General features: G+C 50.9%; 6 protein-coding genes across 6 annotated transcripts; 3 read left to right on the top strand and 3 right to left on the bottom strand.

The window, feature by feature from the left end:
• Positions 1 to 157: 157 nt before the first annotated feature.
• ALTATR162_LOCUS6208 (uncharacterized protein) lies at positions 158 to 2,420 on the bottom strand (the record flags this gene model as incomplete). Its single annotated transcript, XM_043313829.1, has 3 exons — positions 158 to 857; positions 922 to 2,258; positions 2,376 to 2,420. 3 exons carry the CDS (start codon positions 2,418 to 2,420, stop codon positions 158 to 160), a joined length of 2,082 nt encoding a protein of 693 aa, XP_043169764.1.
• A 2,549-nt stretch (positions 2,421 to 4,969) lies between these two features.
• On the top strand, positions 4,970 to 5,767 carry ALTATR162_LOCUS6207 (uncharacterized protein; the record flags this gene model as incomplete). The annotated part of the gene is made up of 2 exons (XM_043313828.1): positions 4,970 to 5,001; positions 5,083 to 5,767. 2 exons carry the CDS (start codon positions 4,970 to 4,972, stop codon positions 5,765 to 5,767), a joined length of 717 nt encoding a protein of 238 aa, XP_043169763.1.
• A 6,873-nt stretch (positions 5,768 to 12,640) lies between these two features.
• On the bottom strand, positions 12,641 to 14,916 carry ALTATR162_LOCUS6206 (uncharacterized protein; the record flags this gene model as incomplete). Its single annotated transcript, XM_043313827.1, has 2 exons — positions 12,641 to 13,207; positions 13,258 to 14,916. The coding sequence occupies 2 exons, from the start codon at positions 14,914 to 14,916 to the stop codon at positions 12,641 to 12,643; spliced, it is 2,226 nt and encodes a 741-aa protein (XP_043169762.1).
• A 435-nt stretch (positions 14,917 to 15,351) lies between these two features.
• Positions 15,352 to 16,090, top strand: ALTATR162_LOCUS6205 (uncharacterized protein; the record flags this gene model as incomplete). The annotated part of the gene is made up of 3 exons (XM_043313826.1): positions 15,352 to 15,395; positions 15,441 to 15,804; positions 15,857 to 16,090. 3 exons carry the CDS (start codon positions 15,352 to 15,354, stop codon positions 16,088 to 16,090), a joined length of 642 nt encoding a protein of 213 aa, XP_043169761.1.
• Positions 16,091 to 16,539: 449 nt separating this feature from the next.
• ALTATR162_LOCUS6204 (uncharacterized protein) lies at positions 16,540 to 17,196 on the top strand (the record flags this gene model as incomplete). Its single annotated transcript, XM_043313825.1, has 1 exon — positions 16,540 to 17,196. The coding sequence occupies one exon, from the start codon at positions 16,540 to 16,542 to the stop codon at positions 17,194 to 17,196; it is 657 nt and encodes a 218-aa protein (XP_043169760.1).
• Positions 17,197 to 17,271: 75 nt separating this feature from the next.
• On the bottom strand, positions 17,272 to 18,012 carry ALTATR162_LOCUS6203 (uncharacterized protein; the record flags this gene model as incomplete). Its single annotated transcript, XM_043313824.1, has 4 exons — positions 17,272 to 17,369; positions 17,418 to 17,708; positions 17,768 to 17,941; positions 17,988 to 18,012. The coding sequence occupies 4 exons, from the start codon at positions 18,010 to 18,012 to the stop codon at positions 17,272 to 17,274; spliced, it is 588 nt and encodes a 195-aa protein (XP_043169759.1).
• Between the last annotated feature and the right edge of the window lie 686 nt (positions 18,013 to 18,698).

The following is an 18,698-nucleotide window of genomic DNA, read 5'->3' as shown; positions in this document are numbered from 1 at the left end:
CGCGTAGCTAAAACATGCTAGCAGATCATGTTAGTCCCGTCAAAGTGATTAGACGGCGTCACCACTTCGATTCCTTCCACCACGTATTTAACGTTGGCCATTATCATCAGCGTAAAACCTCAAATTTCGCATTATTCAACAGTATGCCGGAATTTGCCTACACACCGAGCTCATTTCCGTCGGACGCCTGCTCCACAGCTTCTTGAACGTCCGCCCCGCCATCCATCATACCCAAAGCCTTTCTCCTCAATTTCAGTACAACCATCAGATGGTTCGCATTCAGGGGTTCTTCTTTCTTCGCTGCTAGAATCCTTGCAGTCTTGATCGCACTCTTGATTTGACGGCCGTTAAAGTTTAACTTAGCCAAGTTGATCAAATCTGGTTCACTAATGTCAACGTCACTGTTTTCCATGGTAGCCAGGAAGTTACGCCAGACTTGCTGACGGTCAGCTTCTGTAAGCGAGCTGTAGCTCAGTGTGATATCAATCCGAGATTCGAAAGCTGTGTCGATGCTGCGCATTCGATTCGTAGTCAGGATCATGATGCCTTTGTAGTATTCGAGTAGGCGAAGGAAAACTGAAACAAGTTCGTTACGTTGAAGGTTGTTCGAGGTGCGCGCTTCCATGAACACGTCAGCTTCGTCGAGGAGGAGGACGGCACCGAAGTGACCGCACAGCGTCAGTGCTGTTTCAAGGTTGTCCTCAACAACACGCGCTGTCGTTCCTAGGTCACCAGCACCGAGTTTATACAGCGGTCGACGCAGGTGCTCTGACACGGCCTCAGCGGTAAGCGTTTTCCCAACACCCGGCGGACCGCAAAGAAGCATGATCATGCCCTGGCCTTTGCCGCCAATAAAGCTAGAGGTGGGTGTACGAAGTCAGTACCGGTCTCATATGCAGTTCGTACAAGGACAATACTAACTCATCGAACGGTTTCTCTTGCTTGAATTGATCGCGGTCCACCAGAGCCAGTACCAAGTCCTTCTCGTTCTGATCCAGGACTAAGCTATCGAAAGCACGCTTAGCCCATGGTATCTCATGGATCTTTGTTACATCCAACTTCTGCCACTTCTTCTTTTCGATATCAAAGCACTTGACATAGTGAACAGTCAGAAGACATTCATCATCGGTCATTGGCGAAAGATCCACTTGCATTGGCGATCCTGGAGTGTTAGCGACACTGGAAGAGTACCGATTCATTGATTGGGCCCAAGTAAGCTGTCCAATCTCGGACAACTTAGCATAGTCCGGGAACGACGGAGTCTCATATTTGTGGTATGCTCGCGCATCAATGACCATCCGCTCGTTCACACGCTCTTCGTGCTGGTCGGTAAAGGCCTTGAAGAAATGGCCGCGAAGCTGTTCGAACGTTCGGCCTCGCTTGATGAGTCGCTCACGGATCTTCTCTTCACCCGGAAGGCCATTGAGCGGCGAAACCTCTAGTGAAGTCAAAGCTCGCAGGCCATAGTACTGGGATACGTGCTTCGCTTGGGCAAGAAGACCGCATCGTCTCCCATCCCAGTCAACGACATCAACACCGACCGACCAAAAGCATGGATATGGCGGAGGGGGATACATTAGTTGGCAACTGCGTACCATTCCAACTGAGTCGGTCTCATGTTCCAATACCATCATTGCAGGGATGTACACTAGATTCAGGTCGTTAAACGCAACATGGCCGGTCTTCTTCACATCTTCGATCTTCTCAAACGACTCCTTCAGTAGGGGCTCGAGAACTTCCTGTAGCAACTGTAGGTGGCCCTTGGTCTCGGGTTCTAGATCGAGACGATCCTTATAGCCAAGCATCGCTTCCCATCGATGAATGAATGGGAGGAATGGTGGTGAAAATGACTTCATCTCATGTTGTGTTAGGCTCGGGTAACCTTCAAGTATCTGCTCCAGAGCCGTATGAAGAAGCTCACTGTTGATGCGTACTTCGTGGATGAGCCATTCATCGGTTTTCTCATCAAAACGATGGTAAACGTTCACTGCGAAAGCCTCTCGCGTTTTCTTCGTCCGAAGTTTGTCTCCAGTCGCCCCGTAATAGAGCGGCTTTTCATCCACCCAGTGGAATCTATTCGGATCTTGATCGGTTGGCACGTAGTATATGTCTTTGTGGCTGCAGCGCCTGCCCTTCTCCACAGCCTCAGTTAGGTCGTCTTCGGCGGGCAGCTGAATGCCTGGAGGTAATCCAGGTCCTAGAGGAGCGAATACAGGCGGTGGACCAAGACTAGGGTCCCAGGGTCCAGCATAATTCATCTAGAGTCGATCAGTAGCTCGCTGGGAGTATAAGCTATAGCGTTGGTGTCTGACCATCTCTTGTTCCGAATTTGGCCTTACTCGGCGTCGTCGGGGCCGCGATCGTGGGCTACTGACCTCGTATTGCGGCGGTTGCGGCGGCATACCAGGATAACTGCACATGTTTCTTTGTAGATGAGGTTGTAAAGTGGTAAACGTGTCGATTCTGCGTGTTCTTGACAAGGCTAGGATACAGACAGCACGATAATTTGGAAAACGCGAGAATACAGTGCGAGATGCGGTGACGAGGTGAGGGAATACTAGAGTAGCGATAGACGTTTCGTGGAATATGTTGCAGGTTTAGTAAATCAAGTCTCACTGGAACGGCACCTGTGCGTCGATGAATGCCTGATAAGACCGGTCAACGCCCTGCTACCCAACAACCTCACGAACCATTGGCTAGGGGCTGAAAGTAAGACCCCGCACCTCAACAACATCCAAGAAGAGTGTGTTGGCTTGAGGAACATATGCGCGATACCACATCCGTAGCGAAAGAAATTAGAGCATCTAATCGCATCCTCCGCCTGAGCCACCTCCTCCATCTCCGACACCTGTGCCGCATCCGTCACTATAGCCAAGAATGTGTCCGCCGCCGAAGTCACTAACATCAGTGCCCGCGTAACCGAAGGCTCCATAACCTCCGTGCGGTGAGATACCATGCCCGCCGTTCCCAGAGTCATCCTTCGTGGAGCATGTAGAGCTTGGATGTACGCTATTTGTAGAATCATTGTTTCCACAACGCGTAGAACCACGAACTCCAGCGCAGCCAGAATCATGGAGTGTGATATTTGGTCTTCAATCGAATCCAGAGCCATATTGCTGGTGATGATCGATCCGAGCGAAAGGACCAAAGAGCGAAGCCCGGATCGCAGGGTCAGTCACATCCTGCACCCTGGGTGTATTCGAACCACGCGATCGGTATGTAGGCGGAAGAGGTATAGCAGCGCTTCTTGTCTGTACAGGCTTGGTGCTGGCGAGTGGATCGAGTCTGATGAGACAGGAGGGCTATCGCTTAGGAGTCGATGAACCTGCGGTGACTTGTGCAGGGTCGTTGTTCACTACTTCATGTTCGGATGGCTTGTAGCGACGCGTGCGGAACTAGTGATGGTCAGTAGATGTCTACAATCTTCCAGCCCTAATACCATACTATACAACACATCGTGGCGGGTTTCCATCGGACGTGAGGATAAACTGAGGTATCCCGGTAGTTGGTGCGAAGCAAGAATACGAGAAGATGCGGATTCGAGGCGTGAAACAAGATCACAGTAGAAAAGGGTTGATCTGTTACATTACGCACATATTGCCGTACTTTGCAGCGATATCATAGCTCGGGTCCTGCTTTGTGGTACCTGAAGAGCCGTGGTACAGCCTTGCAAAAGGTACCCCGGTTTATCGTGACTGGGAGAGAAGACTACGCCTCTGACGAATCGCATACTTTGGCATGGTTGAGATGGCCTTGAGATCGAATGTTCTCCCGTGAACCGCACGTCTCGTCGCGTCGCACAGCGCGACTTTATTGGATTAGCGGCAATAGCTCCTACCTTACATTGTCTTACGAGAAGTCCATATAGATTTGAAGTTGTTCGCGGATCGAAGCCTTCGGGTTTCTCGGGGTTTGACAAGGTGTATCGCGATGACCCTTAAGAATGCAATGCCTCCATGACGACTCGATAACGGTGCGCTCAAAGATGGACTTCTTCTTGGTCATGGCCGACCACAAAGTTACCCGCCAGCGATGACTGCAATGATGAGTGGTGCTGACAGTCGGATGGTATAGTGATGTTGACTGACTCGTTTGATTGACAAACGAAGCAGCAGATACGATGAGCCAGAGCGGCTACGGCCAGCGCTCGTGCTAGGTCCGGCATAACGACCCCAAACATTGATTCTCCTGCATCACTACTTCGCAACCAGCCATAAACCTTCCTGTCGTTATTACTTGTAGGGCCGAATCCAGCGATAACATTCCAAGATTTCCAACAACTTCACCACCCAGCCATGCCACCCATGAGGAGATCCTCGAGGTTATGACATCATCATAGTCTGGCCCTTCTCATCCAACACGAAGCGCCAGGGCTCTCGGGTAGCCATTCCAAAACGATTATGGCGTGCACCCCTATACCAAACAATACATCTCGCATACGAAAGAGTCCGTTGAAGTTCACTGCCATGGTCTATCTACCATTTGCGTTGTAGGCGAAGAGCCGCTTACAATAGCTCAACAGATCTGCAGCTAGTATCTCTTTCCTTGCACATCAATGTCTTACAGTGCGCATGCAGAAACCGTCAGCGCTGATAGCCTGAGACTCGAATCATCACATTTTGCCATGGTCTGCCACGTCGACCAGAGCACGTGACCAACTCAACCCTTGTGGAAATCGCTTCACCGCTCCACTCAGGAATCAAGGCACCATGGCAGGATACGAGAGCAGATTGACAATACGTGATAAGTCATAGCTGACATGTTGACTATGTGTTGCTCACAACATAAGTGTCATGTGCAAGTCGATTCACTCCTCAACACAACTTTCGTGTTCTATAACTCAGGGTCTGACTCCATCCACCGTTGAACAACCCCTGCATACTTCGTTCTACCGCACCACTTTAACTCAAGCCTCCTACTACGTCATACTATTTTGCAATCACCAGTATCAGCCTACCCAGGAGTCGCAATGTGCTACCACAACTACTCACAACACAATGGGTAAGTCACCCCATATTGCATCGCATGTGTTAGAGAGCGATTCTTCTTAGATTCTGCCTCTCTGACTGCTTTGATTTATAGGTGTGGTCATATTGGGGAATCGCATACGCATCCATGGACGCTGTGCGACGCGGCAATCCAGAAGCTGAACGCCCTCCGGGGGCCCAACTCTCCACCAATCTCCCCTCCTGCGCTAAACTTCGCATCACCACCAAAGCGCAGCTCATCTACACGGCGCTTCTTCTCGTTGAGTGGACAACTCTCGCGGTCATCTACCAATGCATCGACAAATTCGCGTCGCGCTGCTTCTGGCCCCTCAGGCACAGTTACGCCCCGAAATTCTGATTCAAGCTCAGGTTCTTACAATTGTACCATGACGCTGGATTACAGCACCCTGCCAGACCACCAGCTCGCAGCTGTGAGGTGCGAAGTTCCAGTCAAGCGCACGCATGTTAGTAGGCAAATGGTCGTCTGTAAAGATTGCGCACGCGAGATTGGCCACATGCGCAACATGATTCAGACATACGATAAAACCGGTAGCATACGTGGCACCACAGCGTTTGAAAAATTCCTCAAATGGGAGGGTGAAGGCGGAGGGGAAAGGGAGGGCGATCTGACGGTACCGCTGAATGACGATGATGATGCAGGGTTTTTTGGGGCGAGGCAAGCCATCATCCTGGGTCATCCAGAGAGCGCGTTGAACGCTGAGGGACCAAAAGGCTTGGGAACGTTGGAACGAGAGAGGGGTGCCGGATATCGATATTGAACAACGGAATTTTGATTAAGGAAAATCGGAGTGAGGGGTAAGCGGTATGCAACGGATATGTCTTACGGTTTGGTGGTGATCGCAACTACGCTACCTTTTACCATCCATGTGGTCCGGCCCCTCCCACAACTTACTACTAGCGCGCCATATGTATGCAAACATGAACTGATGCCCGAGTCCTTTCTTGACTCTACGACAACATGATCGCGATAAACGTCATGAAAGGGCCGCCCCGCCGAGCTGTCAAAAATCGTATGAGAATCGAATGATGGATTTTCTGCTCCCGGCGGCGGTCTTGGTATCCCGCGGAGCCCATACCTAGGTATGCGCACGCGACCCACGCGAACTACTATTCCCGCCAACAATCTATGTAACGTGTTTTATAAGCGAGTCGTCCTTACAAGCGAGTCGTCCACCCCACTAACTTTGATCACCTTCAAAGCTACGCAACGCAACAACGTAATAAGGTAGAACAAAGCGATTAATATAGTAGATTAAATAGTATCTACAGCATCCTTTTTGCACGTTCGTGAGTTGTGCCCAGTCTCCCTGCACCTCCTGCAGCGCGCAATAGCCTGGCGGCTAAGGCCTGATCGCTCACCACCTTGACGCTGTTCACGCTCAATCTGCTGGTCAGCCTCCTTTTGAGCTAGTATATCCTCTCCCTCTCCCTTTGTTAAGGTCCCACGCTTCTGTATCCGTTTCTTTTTGCGCTGCCTACGCTTAGTTGCTGCCTCGTTGGCTCTCTCAAGGCAGGTAATCTGATCGCGCATAAGCTCGGCTGAGAGCATCATCACCTCAGCCCCCTTTTTAAGCTGGTTAATCGCCTCAATAATCGAGGCTGGTGATGAGCTCTTATGCTGCCGCACGCGATCACGTATTAACGTTGATTGAGCCTCAAGCTCACGTACGTTGCTTGGTGTACGAGCCTCCCAGGGAGGCTCTGCGAGAGCAGCTGGTGGAGTAGGCGTACGCAGCTGCACGTTGAGCTTTGATAGAACAGCGTCTGGCTGGAGAGGGCTAGGCCTGCGCCTCGAAAAGCTGAGCAGATATTGGCTAAGGTGAACGATCGATCAAAGGCTGCCTTAAAGGCTGGCAGGAATTCGAGCTTGGTGATATGGTTGATATTGTAGCGCATTAGAGCCTCAATCTCACGGCTGTACGCGCGCTTCATAGGCGAGAAGCAGCCTACGTCAAGAGGCTGCAGTAGGTGAGATGAGTGAGCTGGCATGCAGAGCGTGTAGATATTGCTCTCCTTGCAGAGCTCTTGAAACTCAAGAGACTGGTGGCTCTCGTGGCCGTCAAGGATAAGCAGGCGGCGTGCTCCAACTACCTTGCCCTCAGTATGCTTAATAAAGTGCTTTAGCCACTCTACTCCTATCTCGTTGGTTGTCCAGCCGTTGTCGCTAACTGCGATAGCCCAGTCGCGTGGGATATCCTCCTCGTACCAGGCTGACAGGTGATACTTGCCAGCAAAGATGAGGAACGGTGGGATTGTCCAGCCAGCAGCGTTGATTGCAGCAATTACCGTCACCCACTCGCGGTTGCCAGGCTGGATAGTCTTTGGCCTGCCTCTCCTCTCTGACCCTGTGATAACTAGCTGAGTCTGGATCTTGCCCATCATAAAGCCAGCCTCGTCAAAGTTGTAGACGTCCTCATCACAGATGCCGTACTTGGCCTTTGTCTCCTCTACCAGCTTAAACCAGCGGCTGATTAGCACAGGATCCTCGCATAGAGCTCTCTGCCTATCGTACGATCGATTAAAACGCGTCATAAGACTGTCTGTACGCTTGACAAAGTTGCGCGGCCAGTGGACGCCAACGCGACCTGCGCCACGCGCAGCAAGCAGCTTATTAGCCATATCGCGCGCAGCTGTATACGTAGGCCTAAATCCTCGCTGATCAAGGTCGAGTATATGTCTAATAATTACCTCCTCCTCTAGCTGGGTAAGCTTCTTTGAGTTAGGCTGGCAATCGCGTCGTGCAAGCCTGCCAGCGCGTCGGTCGCGTAGCGTCATTCGAGGGACGTTAAACGCGCGAGCAGCAGCTCTCTCAGTCTTGATCTGGTGGCTATTAAGAGATGATATAGTAAGCTGCATATCAGCTTCAGATGAGCGCAATAGAGCTTGTTGGCGTTGAGGCATAACTGATTTGATCTTCAAAGGTGATCAAAGTTGGTGGGGTGGACGACTCGCTTGTAAGGACGACTCGCTTATAAAACACGTTACGTCAAGTTCCGAGATCATGCAAGAATTGTGATACTTAAGTCAGACCTGCAGCGACCTACTGCTTCTTAAACGTTCTGGTTAGCTCGGTGGCAAGCTCCTTCATTGTCCACATTCGGCCTATGTTCAAAAAGCACATTTTTGCCGTTCGCGCCACTTCTTTCCAACATTATGCGTCAAGACTTTCAGGTTCGGGAGCGACTTGAGGCTGTGCGCCGACTACCACGCTTGACGTGTAAGTTTGAAGCAAATCTTACACCACGGACACGCAGCTATGCAAGATTATTGGCTTGTTCGTAAATTACCTGATAGCTTTCTATAATTTCCCTTCAAGGTCGCTACTAGAGAAACTTGTCTCCAGAATGCATCGTTTATGCAGAACTGGACTCGGTTCTTCCCCTTACATCGCGATACTAAAATCCGGTTACTTTCAATATTCGGTCTTTTTCGCACACAATGCGTCTATCATCGACAACAGTTATATGAACACCTCATAATACAGTAGTGCTAGTTTTGTTTTCCAATGACCAAGGCATCATGGTTGATCGGTAACTTTCGTAGGTGTTGGAGAAGGGCGCTGGCACGTAGATTGGTAAATTTGTTTCACAGTCCGCGGCGCCTAATGAATACTACACTAGGGAGGAGCCAACTTCCGTGTGGCCGCACATTCGATTCGAAACCCTGGTAGCCTGTGATCTCGATTAAACCTCCTTGATCTGGAGATAATAGTGAACGGCGCCTTTCATTCGTTGGTTTTCCTTTCCGCTACAAACAACACTTCTTGTAATCTTGCTGGCACTTTCCACAATAGGTAGCTTCAATCGGCGACACTTCCCGCAGTCTCCTATTATCCTTGATCTAGCTTCTTGGCAAGGACACTAAGCTACTTGCTTCTGCTATGTGTTGTTGCAGGTTTGAGATAATGGCAAAGTATTGGTTCGGTGCCGTGTCCGCAGTTTTCAGCTGATATCTTGCCTACTTTCTCGATGCAGGCACTTTGTCAAATTCTGTCGTATGCTGAGCTGTCTTATCTATCGGTGCGGAAGTGTATTGGCTCGGTGTTACGTCCGCAGTGTTCAGTGGTACTTCCTTCAACTTGCTCAAACAAGTTGTCTTGTGGACCTAACCCTCTCCGTGGAGCTTAAACCCACGATACGAGCTGATACTGGCTCGGTCTTATGTCCGCAGTATTCGACGACTGTGTCTCCAGGTTACCCAAAGAAGCTCTATCATGGAGCCATCGTATTTCAAGGAGCTCCAACTCACGGTTTGAACGACGATTGGCTCGGTCGTATGTCAGCAGTTTCCAACACCTCTCAGAGTTTCCGGAAGGAGCAGACAGTAAGTCTCTTTGCCTCCGCGGTGTCTACATTAGGGCTCCCAAAGCTGCCAGTCATGTTAAAATAGATTGTGAGATTAGATCAGTAATAAATTTGCAGAGGTTGAACGCTGACATAGACTTTCGCCGAGACAAATAGGATAAGAAAAGAACAGATAGTACGAGCGGACTACTGCTGGTAAGACCATGTTACTACTTTGTCAATGGTAAAGAAAGACATACGAAGATACAGATACCCAACGGCTGAGTCTAGAAACAAAATGATCATGAAGCTAGCCTCGTGCGAAAAAGGAACAACAGCAGCAGTGATCACAAGGTAGAGGCGATATTGACGCGCTTCCACCATGACCACTGTACAATACGCCACTCTTCACGGTCTCACCATGCAATCACTTCTATGCGGAGAAGATACCACTCGACTGTGTCACGCGATACACCTCCACTAACGACTTCGCGATGATGCGATCCTGTCCTTTCCCCATTGCACTACCAGCTCGCATAATCGGACCACGTATCTCTCCGCAATCCAACCGTCCGTCCACCAGGATCACACCCACCATCAGCCGAGCTCCTGACATCCTCACACCACCCCGCCGCAACAAAATACCCTCAACAACCCAACTGTCATCATGTGCATCGAACTTCACACGCGCTACCGCCGCTGCACCCACACGCGCCTCCTCCACTGGACCTACTGCCCCATACTCACACCCTTCGAACGCCAGCCTAGCACCGGTCGCTCCTGCAGAAAGCACAAATTGCGCTACAGAGATAGCTCCGACGCCACCTCTTGTTTCGAGTGCAAAGTATCGGAAATTGCTGGTTGGGGTGAAGTGGTAAGATCACCGACTTTCTCAAACTTTTCGGAGCTGCAGCCGCCTACGATGTCTAGTTTCTTGAATTATGAGGCGGGGTCACCCAAGGTGTCTAGTATTAGAGTTAGATCACCAACGTTCGCGATATTCGAGAGATCGCCGACGTTTTCGACGCTCGCCAGCTCTGCGGGGTCACTGAGGATTGGCGCTGGAAACAGGGTGAGTAAGGATAGCGATGTCAGTGTTGTTGCAAGTGATACGCCGTTGAGTCCTGTGGCGAGCGATTGGCCGCCGAGTGGTGACAGCAAGGAGGGTCAGGAGAAAGAGCCTGCCGAGGAGGCAAAGGAGGGAGGTGTGAAAGGTTGGTTCAAGAAGAAGTTCAAGGCTAGAGAGGGGTATGATAGTGAGGTGTTTGGATTTCAGAGGATGGATGCATAATTAGAAGATACTCGGCTTATAACGTACCCTAAAAATATACATTGGTGTGAATCTTGCTTCCACATTAACAAAAAGAAAACGCAGCAAACGGATAACGTGGTTCACAAGCGAGTCGCCAACACAAGCGGGTCGCCACCCCAACACCAGCGCGGCGCCTGCACAGCAACTTCACGTAATGTCACAACTACGCAATACCCAAAGAACCTACAATGAAGGCAATATACAGCTTGCTATCTTAGATATTAATTCTTATCAGTTTCAAAGCAACGCACGCGCTGCAGCAATCTATAACGTCCCACGAAGAACGCTTGTTGACCGACGCGCTAGACGACGCTCTCGACGCGATTGTGAGCCGAACTCAAAACGCCTTACAAAGCTAGAAGAGGAGGCGATTGTACAGCGTATACTTGAAGAGAGTTTACGTGGTATACCGCCCTTGAAGGCAAACGTACGAGATATAGCTGATAGACTGCTGAGAGAGCGTGGTGGGAAGCCTACAGGCAAGAACTGGGTTGATAACTTCATTAAGCGTACACCTGAGCTGCGAACGCGATGGAGCCGTCCGTACGATCACCAGCGAGCTGTCTGCGAGGACCCAGCGATTATTAGGCCCTGGTTCACGCTTGTTTAATCGATGAAGGCGAAGCATAGTATCGCAGATAAGGATACCTAGAACTTTAACGAGTCTAGCTTTATAATGGGTAAGATATCCTCTCAGCTTGTTGTTACAGGCTTAGAGAAACCTGGGAAACAGAAGAAACTACAGCCTGGCGATCGTGAGTGGGTAACTCTAGTCCAAGGCGCCTCTGCGACAGGGCGCGTTATCCCGCCCTTCCTCATCTTTGCGGGGAAGGTCCTTATTACCTCCTAGTTCGCAGATCTACCTCGCGACTAGATTATCACTGTCTCTCCTACTGGCTGGATTAACAACGACCTCGCGCTCGCGTAGCTTAAGCACTTTAATGCTCATACGAAGGCGTCCTCTGTTAGGGCATATAGGCTGCTTATTATTGACGGCCATGACAGCCACTGCTCAGTAGATTTCCAGGACTACTGCAAGGAGAACAAGATTATCGCTCTCTGTATGCCACCTCACTCATCGCACCTCCTGCAGCCTCTTGACGTTGTCCCCCACTTGCTGTTGAAGCGCCACTACGGCGATGGGATCTCGCTCTTGGCACGCAGCCGCATCCACCATGTTAACAAGGAAACCTTCCTACCAGCCTTCAAAGAAGCTCACAAGAAGACGTTTATACTAGAGAATGTTCGCGCAGGCTTTCGAGGTGCTGGGCTAGTCCTATACGACCTAGAGGTTGTGTTATCAAAGCTAGATGTGCAGCTGCGTACGCCGACGCCACCTGCACCAGGCACAGTCGCCTAGGAGGCGCAAACACCGCGCAACGCCCGCAAGATAGAGGCGCAATCTACGCTGATTCGAAATCGCATGCGAAACTACCAAGGGTCACTAGCAAGCTCATTAGACGAGCAGGTTAAGCAGCTAGGTAAAGGCGCTTAGCAGATAGCTCATAATATAGTGTTAATGCGAGAGGAAGTGAGAAGCCTTCGAGAAGCTGTTGACACGCTTACAAAGCGCAAGACTCGCAAAAGGCGGTACGTACGCGCAGAGGAGACTCTAACAGTTGGTGAGGTATCTAACTTAATTGCTAAAATGGACGGTGGTAGGCGTGAGGACAGCGAGACGCCTGCGAAGAGGGTGCGCGCAGAGAGGCGCTGCGGCCGTTGCAGCGAGGTTGGGCATAACTCTCGCACCTGCAAGGTAGAAATAGAGGATGTAGATGATAGTGACGCTTCTGAGTAATAGTAATCTGTTACCTATAGTACAATATTGTGTTCTGGTGCTACACTACGTTGTTGCGCAGGCGTCGCGCTGGTGTTGGGGTGGCGACCCGCTTGTGTTGGCGACTCGCTTGTGAACCACGTTATCCCTAGGCTATATGATTAGGGAGATCTCCTCATACTAAGGCTTGCCTATCTTCGCGCACCCAAACAGAGCCATTTGATGCTACAAAAACCCGCGAATCCCTTCAGCACCTACTTTAGAAAAGTTTCGTTTCGAACCTCTCCCTCAGCTTCTCGTACTTCTTCACGTCGCCCACACTCGGTCTAACCGTCTTGGCCGCCTCAACAAAGTCTAGCTCCTCCACAATGTCACTGCGCCGCCTCAACGCATGCTGTCCAGCTTTCCGTAGCATACTCTCAAGATCAGCACCTGAGAAGTTATTGCAGACATCTTGGCGGCCTATCTCAGCGAGTTCGGGGGCGATGACGCCACGTTTTCGAATATGCGCTCTGAGAATATCGACACGCTCCTCCGGTTTGGGCAGTTCGACGTAAAGTAGGGTCTCCAAGCGTCCTGGTCGGAGCATGGCTTCGTCGATCATTTCGGGCCGGTTGGTGGCGGCGATGAGGTAGATACCTTCACGCATAGACAGGCCGTCGAGCTCTGTAAGAAGAGTGTTGACGACACGTGCGGAGGCTTCATGAAGCTCGGTGGAGCGTTTTGGGACGAGTGCGTCGAGTTCGTCGAAGAAGATGACACACGGTACGGAGGATCGGGCGCGCATAAACACCTGGCGTAGAGCTCTTTCGGATTCTCCGACATACTGTAACCTGTTAACATGGGACAAAGTGTATATCGCAGTATGTAAAGTACCTTGTTCAGCAATTCTGGCCCCTTAACACTGATGAAGTTCGCCTTGGATTCCGCCGCTACTGCCTTAGCCAGAAGCGTCTTACCACAACCAGGTGGACCCCATAGCAGCACGCCAGTAGGCGCCGAGATACCAAATTTTGCAAACTTTGCAGGATCCTTGATGGGTTCGCAAATGGCCATCTCGAGCTCTTCGCGAACACCTGCCAGCGCTCCGACGTCTCGCCATGTAGTATCCGGTACAGTGGCGAAACCTTCTCGCTTAGATGATGGGGTAATGGTAGGGAGGACGGCTTCGAAGGCTTCCATCGTGATCACGGTATCCTCAAATCCTTCTGGTCTTGGAGCTTCTGTATCTCTTACACGGGTGATCAGTCGGCGGATCGACTGGTTCATGAGGCTATCTACGTTGAGAGGGATGTCACTGTCGATTTCCATCGTAGTCTCTGCATTGGCCGCCTGCTTTTCGAGTGCTCTTCGGAATTGGTCCATGGACCATGTGCCTGCCTTGCTGACAAGATCCTTCAAATCGGCACCGACGAATCCTGCTGTTCTCTTCGCTAGTATACCAAAGTCGACATCGTGTGATAATTTTGGTTCGCGAGTCAGAGCTTGAAGTATAGACCGTCGCATGAGCTCGTTTGGTACACCCATGTTGATCTCTGTATCGAATCGACCTCCTCGACGTAGGGCTGGATCCAGACTGTCAGGGCGGTTTGTAGCAGCCAGTACAATCACAGGTTTGCCATTGTTGCCTTCCATGGCAAGACTGTCCATAGATATGAGAAGCTGAGCAACTATTCTCTTCTCCATCTGACTCTGTGCACTGTCGCGCTTAGGTGCAATAACGTCGATCTCATCGATGAAGATCAAGCATGGAGCGACCTCCTTGGCTTTCTCGAAGTGCTCTCGTACTTGCTTCTCCGACTCTCCAGACATGCCCGATACAACGGATGGACCTAGGATTTCAATAAAAGGCACACCAAGTTCGGCGGCGAAGGCTCGACTTATGACAGTCTTACCACATCCGGGTGGGCCATGGAGCAGTATACCACGTGGTATTGGGATCTTGCGGTTGGCATATTCCTGTGGGCAGAGAAGGGGTAGTACAAGATGCTCTTTGAGCTGCTCTTTGACCTTCTCTACGCCACCGAGATCTTCCAAGGTAACACCTGTGGGCGCTGCGGTGTCGATTTTGCTCTCCTGAGTCCCTGCCTTCTTCTGCCTCTTAGCCTCCCTCTCCTCTTTTGACTTGCCGCTATCCCGCTTTTTGCTCTTCTCACTCTTCTCACTCTTTTCCCCATTCGCGGCAGGCGGAATTGCCCATTGATTGACAATTTGCTTATTCATCCAATCGCTTGAACGATCCTTCTTCTCTTTCGGTTCGTCCATGGTGAAGTCTCCTTCAAGTTCGGCCATCTCGTCTTCAGAATCGGGTTCTTCGTCTTCGCGGATGACATCGATCACGCGGTCAATGGAGTCTTCAATCTGCTTCTTTGGCCGTCTCTTCAAGCTCGAGTTTGAGCGCTGTATATAGTCGTAAACCGTCGACAAGCGCAGTTTCAGCGCTGACTCATTTTTCTCGTCTAAGTATTTGCGTACGACCTGGTACACTTCCTTGTCCAGACCTGCCTGGAGGGAGGGGCGACCTTTTGAGACCATGGCAATTATCGTGGTATCGTGGGTGAGTCAGACGCAGAGTACAGGTTGATGTACCTGCCAGTCAAAGTGTATGAACGATCGGAAAGTCGGTTCGGTACGGCCAGTATCCCTTGAGCCAGGGCTGTCAAGGATGACTGCTGTTGGAGTGAGTTCCCGTGGTTTGCAAGTGCTATCGCTAGTGGGCCTTGGCACTGATTTTCAAGGACTAAATGTAGAACTGCGGCACGAATATGCTACGGTGGGCCTGGACTTGAAGATGTATGCGACGGTGTTATATCACCTCTGATGCACATGCTCGTGTCTCCAAAAAAGTTCGCGACGACTATCGATAAGACTAGCGCCGTGCTTAGCTCCGCTCTAGTTCGCATACGTCAATCAAGGCACCCGGGACATGTCGCATGCGCAACCATCATCACTCATGGATATCGTAGCAATATGGGCAACTCGAGCAGCGCGAACAAGATCTCTGCCCAGGATAAGTGAGTTGATTCTACTGATACACCAAGACGTTTCTGACATTCCAGGGCGATCCTGGATATGAAGAACCAGCGCGATAAGCTGCGGCAGTACCAGAAGCGCATCACCGTCCTCACCGATCGCGAAACGGAGATTGCGAAAGAATGTCTAGCCAAGGGCGACACGAATAAAGCCAAGCTAGCGCTGAGAAGAAAGAAGTACCAAGAAGGTCTCTTGTCGAAGACTGATGCCCAACTGGCACAGCTGGAGATCCTCACTAGCGATGTCGAGTTCGCCCTTGTGCAGAAGGATGTCTTGTTTGGTCTGCAGCAGGGAACTGCGGTACTTAAAGAGATTCACAAGGAAATGGGCGGCATAGAGAACGTGGAGAAGCTGCTGGGTGAGAACGAGGAGGCCCGGGCTTATCAAGAGGTGCGCCGCATAGCCAAGCCTCTCATGACATGTATGCTGATATGCGCAACAGGAAATCAGCGAGCTCCTTGCGAACAAGATGTCCAACCAAGACGAAGACGAAGTCGAAGACGAGCTCGAAGCTCTCGAAGCAGAAGGAAAGTGCACCTTTCCTGTACTACCCAAGGTGCCTGCCGAACCGCTACAATTCACACCCCAAGAGAAGGCGCAGAGGGCCAAGGACAGAGCGGCGAGGAGGGCGAGGGAATTGGCTTCCGAGCAGGCATCGCAGCCCATGCTGGCGTAATGAGACGTGGCATTGGCGTATAGATTGCATTAGAGCGTGGCGTTGGGGTGTTTTGTTGGCATGACCTGGACGATGTGATACTTTGGCCATGCTGCATGTTTGCTACATCTGCGCATACATACAAGATTCTATATGAGAGTTTGTTCTACGGCTTGATGCATGTGGTGACGACGTGTGCGGAACGTAGGCAATGATACGTCGTCCTAGATGTTTGCCACGTATGCCAGTCTCGCCTTCTCTTCGCCCACCAAGCGCGTCATGTCATAGCTCCCGTCTACATCTACGCCATCTCTCTGCCATCCATCCCCGATCTCCACCAAAAGTCTGTTGACGCTGCATCAACAACCCTGGCCCCAGCATCCATCCACACCGAAGCTCGAAGCTACCCCGCCATCACCCCCACCACCATCAGCCCTGCCGCGCAAACACACCCAACATCATCCAGAAACATGTCGCACTTACACTGCCACGACGAGCATCACGACCATTCCCATGACGATGGCCACGACCACAGTGATGACATCACCCCAGCCCTTCAGAACATCCTCTACGAACAACTCGACTTCCCCAAGCTCGTCACCCTCAACGAAGATGAATCCAATAGCGGCCGCGCAATCTGCCAGAAGACATGGGCCCAGCGCCTCGACCCCGAACCCGAGCTGAAGAGCAGCGCCGACGAACAAATTCTCATGACGGTGCCTTTCACAGGCCAAGTCCGGTTGCACTCCATCATCCTACGAGCAAGCCCCGGCCCCGACTGCCCCAAAACTCTCAAAGTTTTTGTCAACGAAGATTCACTCGATTTCGAGACTGCGGCCGAGAAGGAACCTACACAGATACTGGAGATTAGTCAGACGAGCGAGGTGCAGGAGATACCCGTCAAGAGGGCCAAGTTTGGTACAACACGCAGTCTAAGCTTGTTCTTCGAGGACAACTGGAGTAATGGTGAAGAGGATGAGACGAGGCTGAGCTATCTGGCGTTCAAGGGCGACTTTATGAAGTTGAACAAGGAGGCTGTGTCTGTACTGTATGAGGCCGCTGCAAATCCCAGTGATCATAAGAATATCGTGGGGATTGGCCAGGGTGTTGGTCGGAGTATACAGTAGAAGGGCAAGCGTCTGGCGAAGGAAACATGGCCATATTGCGAGAGATTCACATTAAGCATGGCGCATGGTATGGTTTCAAATCAGGTTCAGTAGGTCATTGTCGGATAGCATGGATGTGCTACAGCCTATCGCTTCTGAGCGTCGATGTTTGTATATTAAGAGCATTTCATAGTCTGAGGGGTCAGCAAAGGCGCATGCGGCGTTTATTAGAGATGACATACTCAGCGTGTCTTTGCGCTTTCGTGGGTATCGTGTCCTCCATATATGCATGTATATCCTTCCCCCATTCAGTATCGTCTGTCTCGGCTTGTGATCTGAATGCATCCACTTCCAATATCGCTCATTTGTGGTGTTGCTCCAATGCAGTATGCTGGGCACATATTCCGTCCCCCCCATGCAGCCGCGTGCAGACCCTCTTCGCCCAACTTCCAGATCCAACTCCTGATATGCGTTCCATAGTTTTTTTTCGTTCTTCAGGTATGTCTCGTTCCCCCTAGCACCTCGCCATGAACCTTCCCCCAGTCAATCTTCCCATCAATCTCTTCATCCACTCTACCCACTACCGCCACACTGTCACCTCGGATAATGTATAGCCCGAGAGGTACTTCCTCGCTGGGCTCTTCATCTTCTATAGGTCGGATAATACGCTCAACGGCTTCTTGGAGGACGAGGTTCATGCTGCCGTCGCAGGAGTGGAGGAGGCCGACCATCGTGCGGCCATCGAGGGTGAGAACTGATACGCGCTCTAAGAATGATTAGCAGGGAAATGATGGGAGGCACGAGCGACGTACTGTTTAGGTAGGCGTTTAGTGCCATTGTGAAGGTTTGGTTTATGTATTCGTTGGTTTGGGAACTCGGCGATTATGCCAGAGGGACTTTGTAAGGCCGGTACGGAAATATCGCTCAAATGGTTTCCTTAGGGTGCTTTCTGAACGTGATCGAAGGATGCTTGCGCAACGCTTCGTGGTGTAGCGTCGCGTTGTGGAAAAGGTTGCGACTTGCTTCAAACTTGGTTTTATGTGGATGTCGAAGACTGAATAGGTGTCTTAGGCCACGGGAGTACGAGTTGAAGATTTCTTGCGCGAGCGAACGAGGGGACACAGCGAGTTGCTTGTGCGTGTCGTGATATGATTGTAGCTGTTTGGTACGTGAAGCTCACGATGCTTTGCGGTGGAGCTTCAAGTGGCACGTGCGTAAGGCCAATCAGAGTAGACTTCCTCCGCATGGCCGCTCTGTTTCTTCCTTCTCTCCACGACGTACGTCGCAAATGTTACAATCGTCTGTTTTTCTGTACATAAAATCTTGAGATTACTTCCCACTACTTCGAAAGGGTGATAATATATTCTCCCCACACTGTAGCTGCACTATCACGATTTGAGTACAATCTATACCAACAAAAGTCCTGCCGCTTCCTCCAGCACTCGCTAGGGCATTGTCCAGGTGTCGGCCACCCATTTCTGCATGATTTACACAGAGAGTGAATCATACCTAGAATGAGGCAT

The sequence above is a fragment of the Alternaria atra genome (assembly GCF_907166805.1).
Source record: "Alternaria atra isolate CS162 genome assembly, contig: 25, whole genome shotgun sequence".
Taxonomy (NCBI): Eukaryota; Fungi; Ascomycota; class Dothideomycetes; order Pleosporales; family Pleosporaceae; genus Alternaria; species Alternaria atra.
The sequence above is the reverse complement of the archived record's forward strand: the minus strand, read 5'-3'. Positions and strand labels throughout refer to the sequence as shown.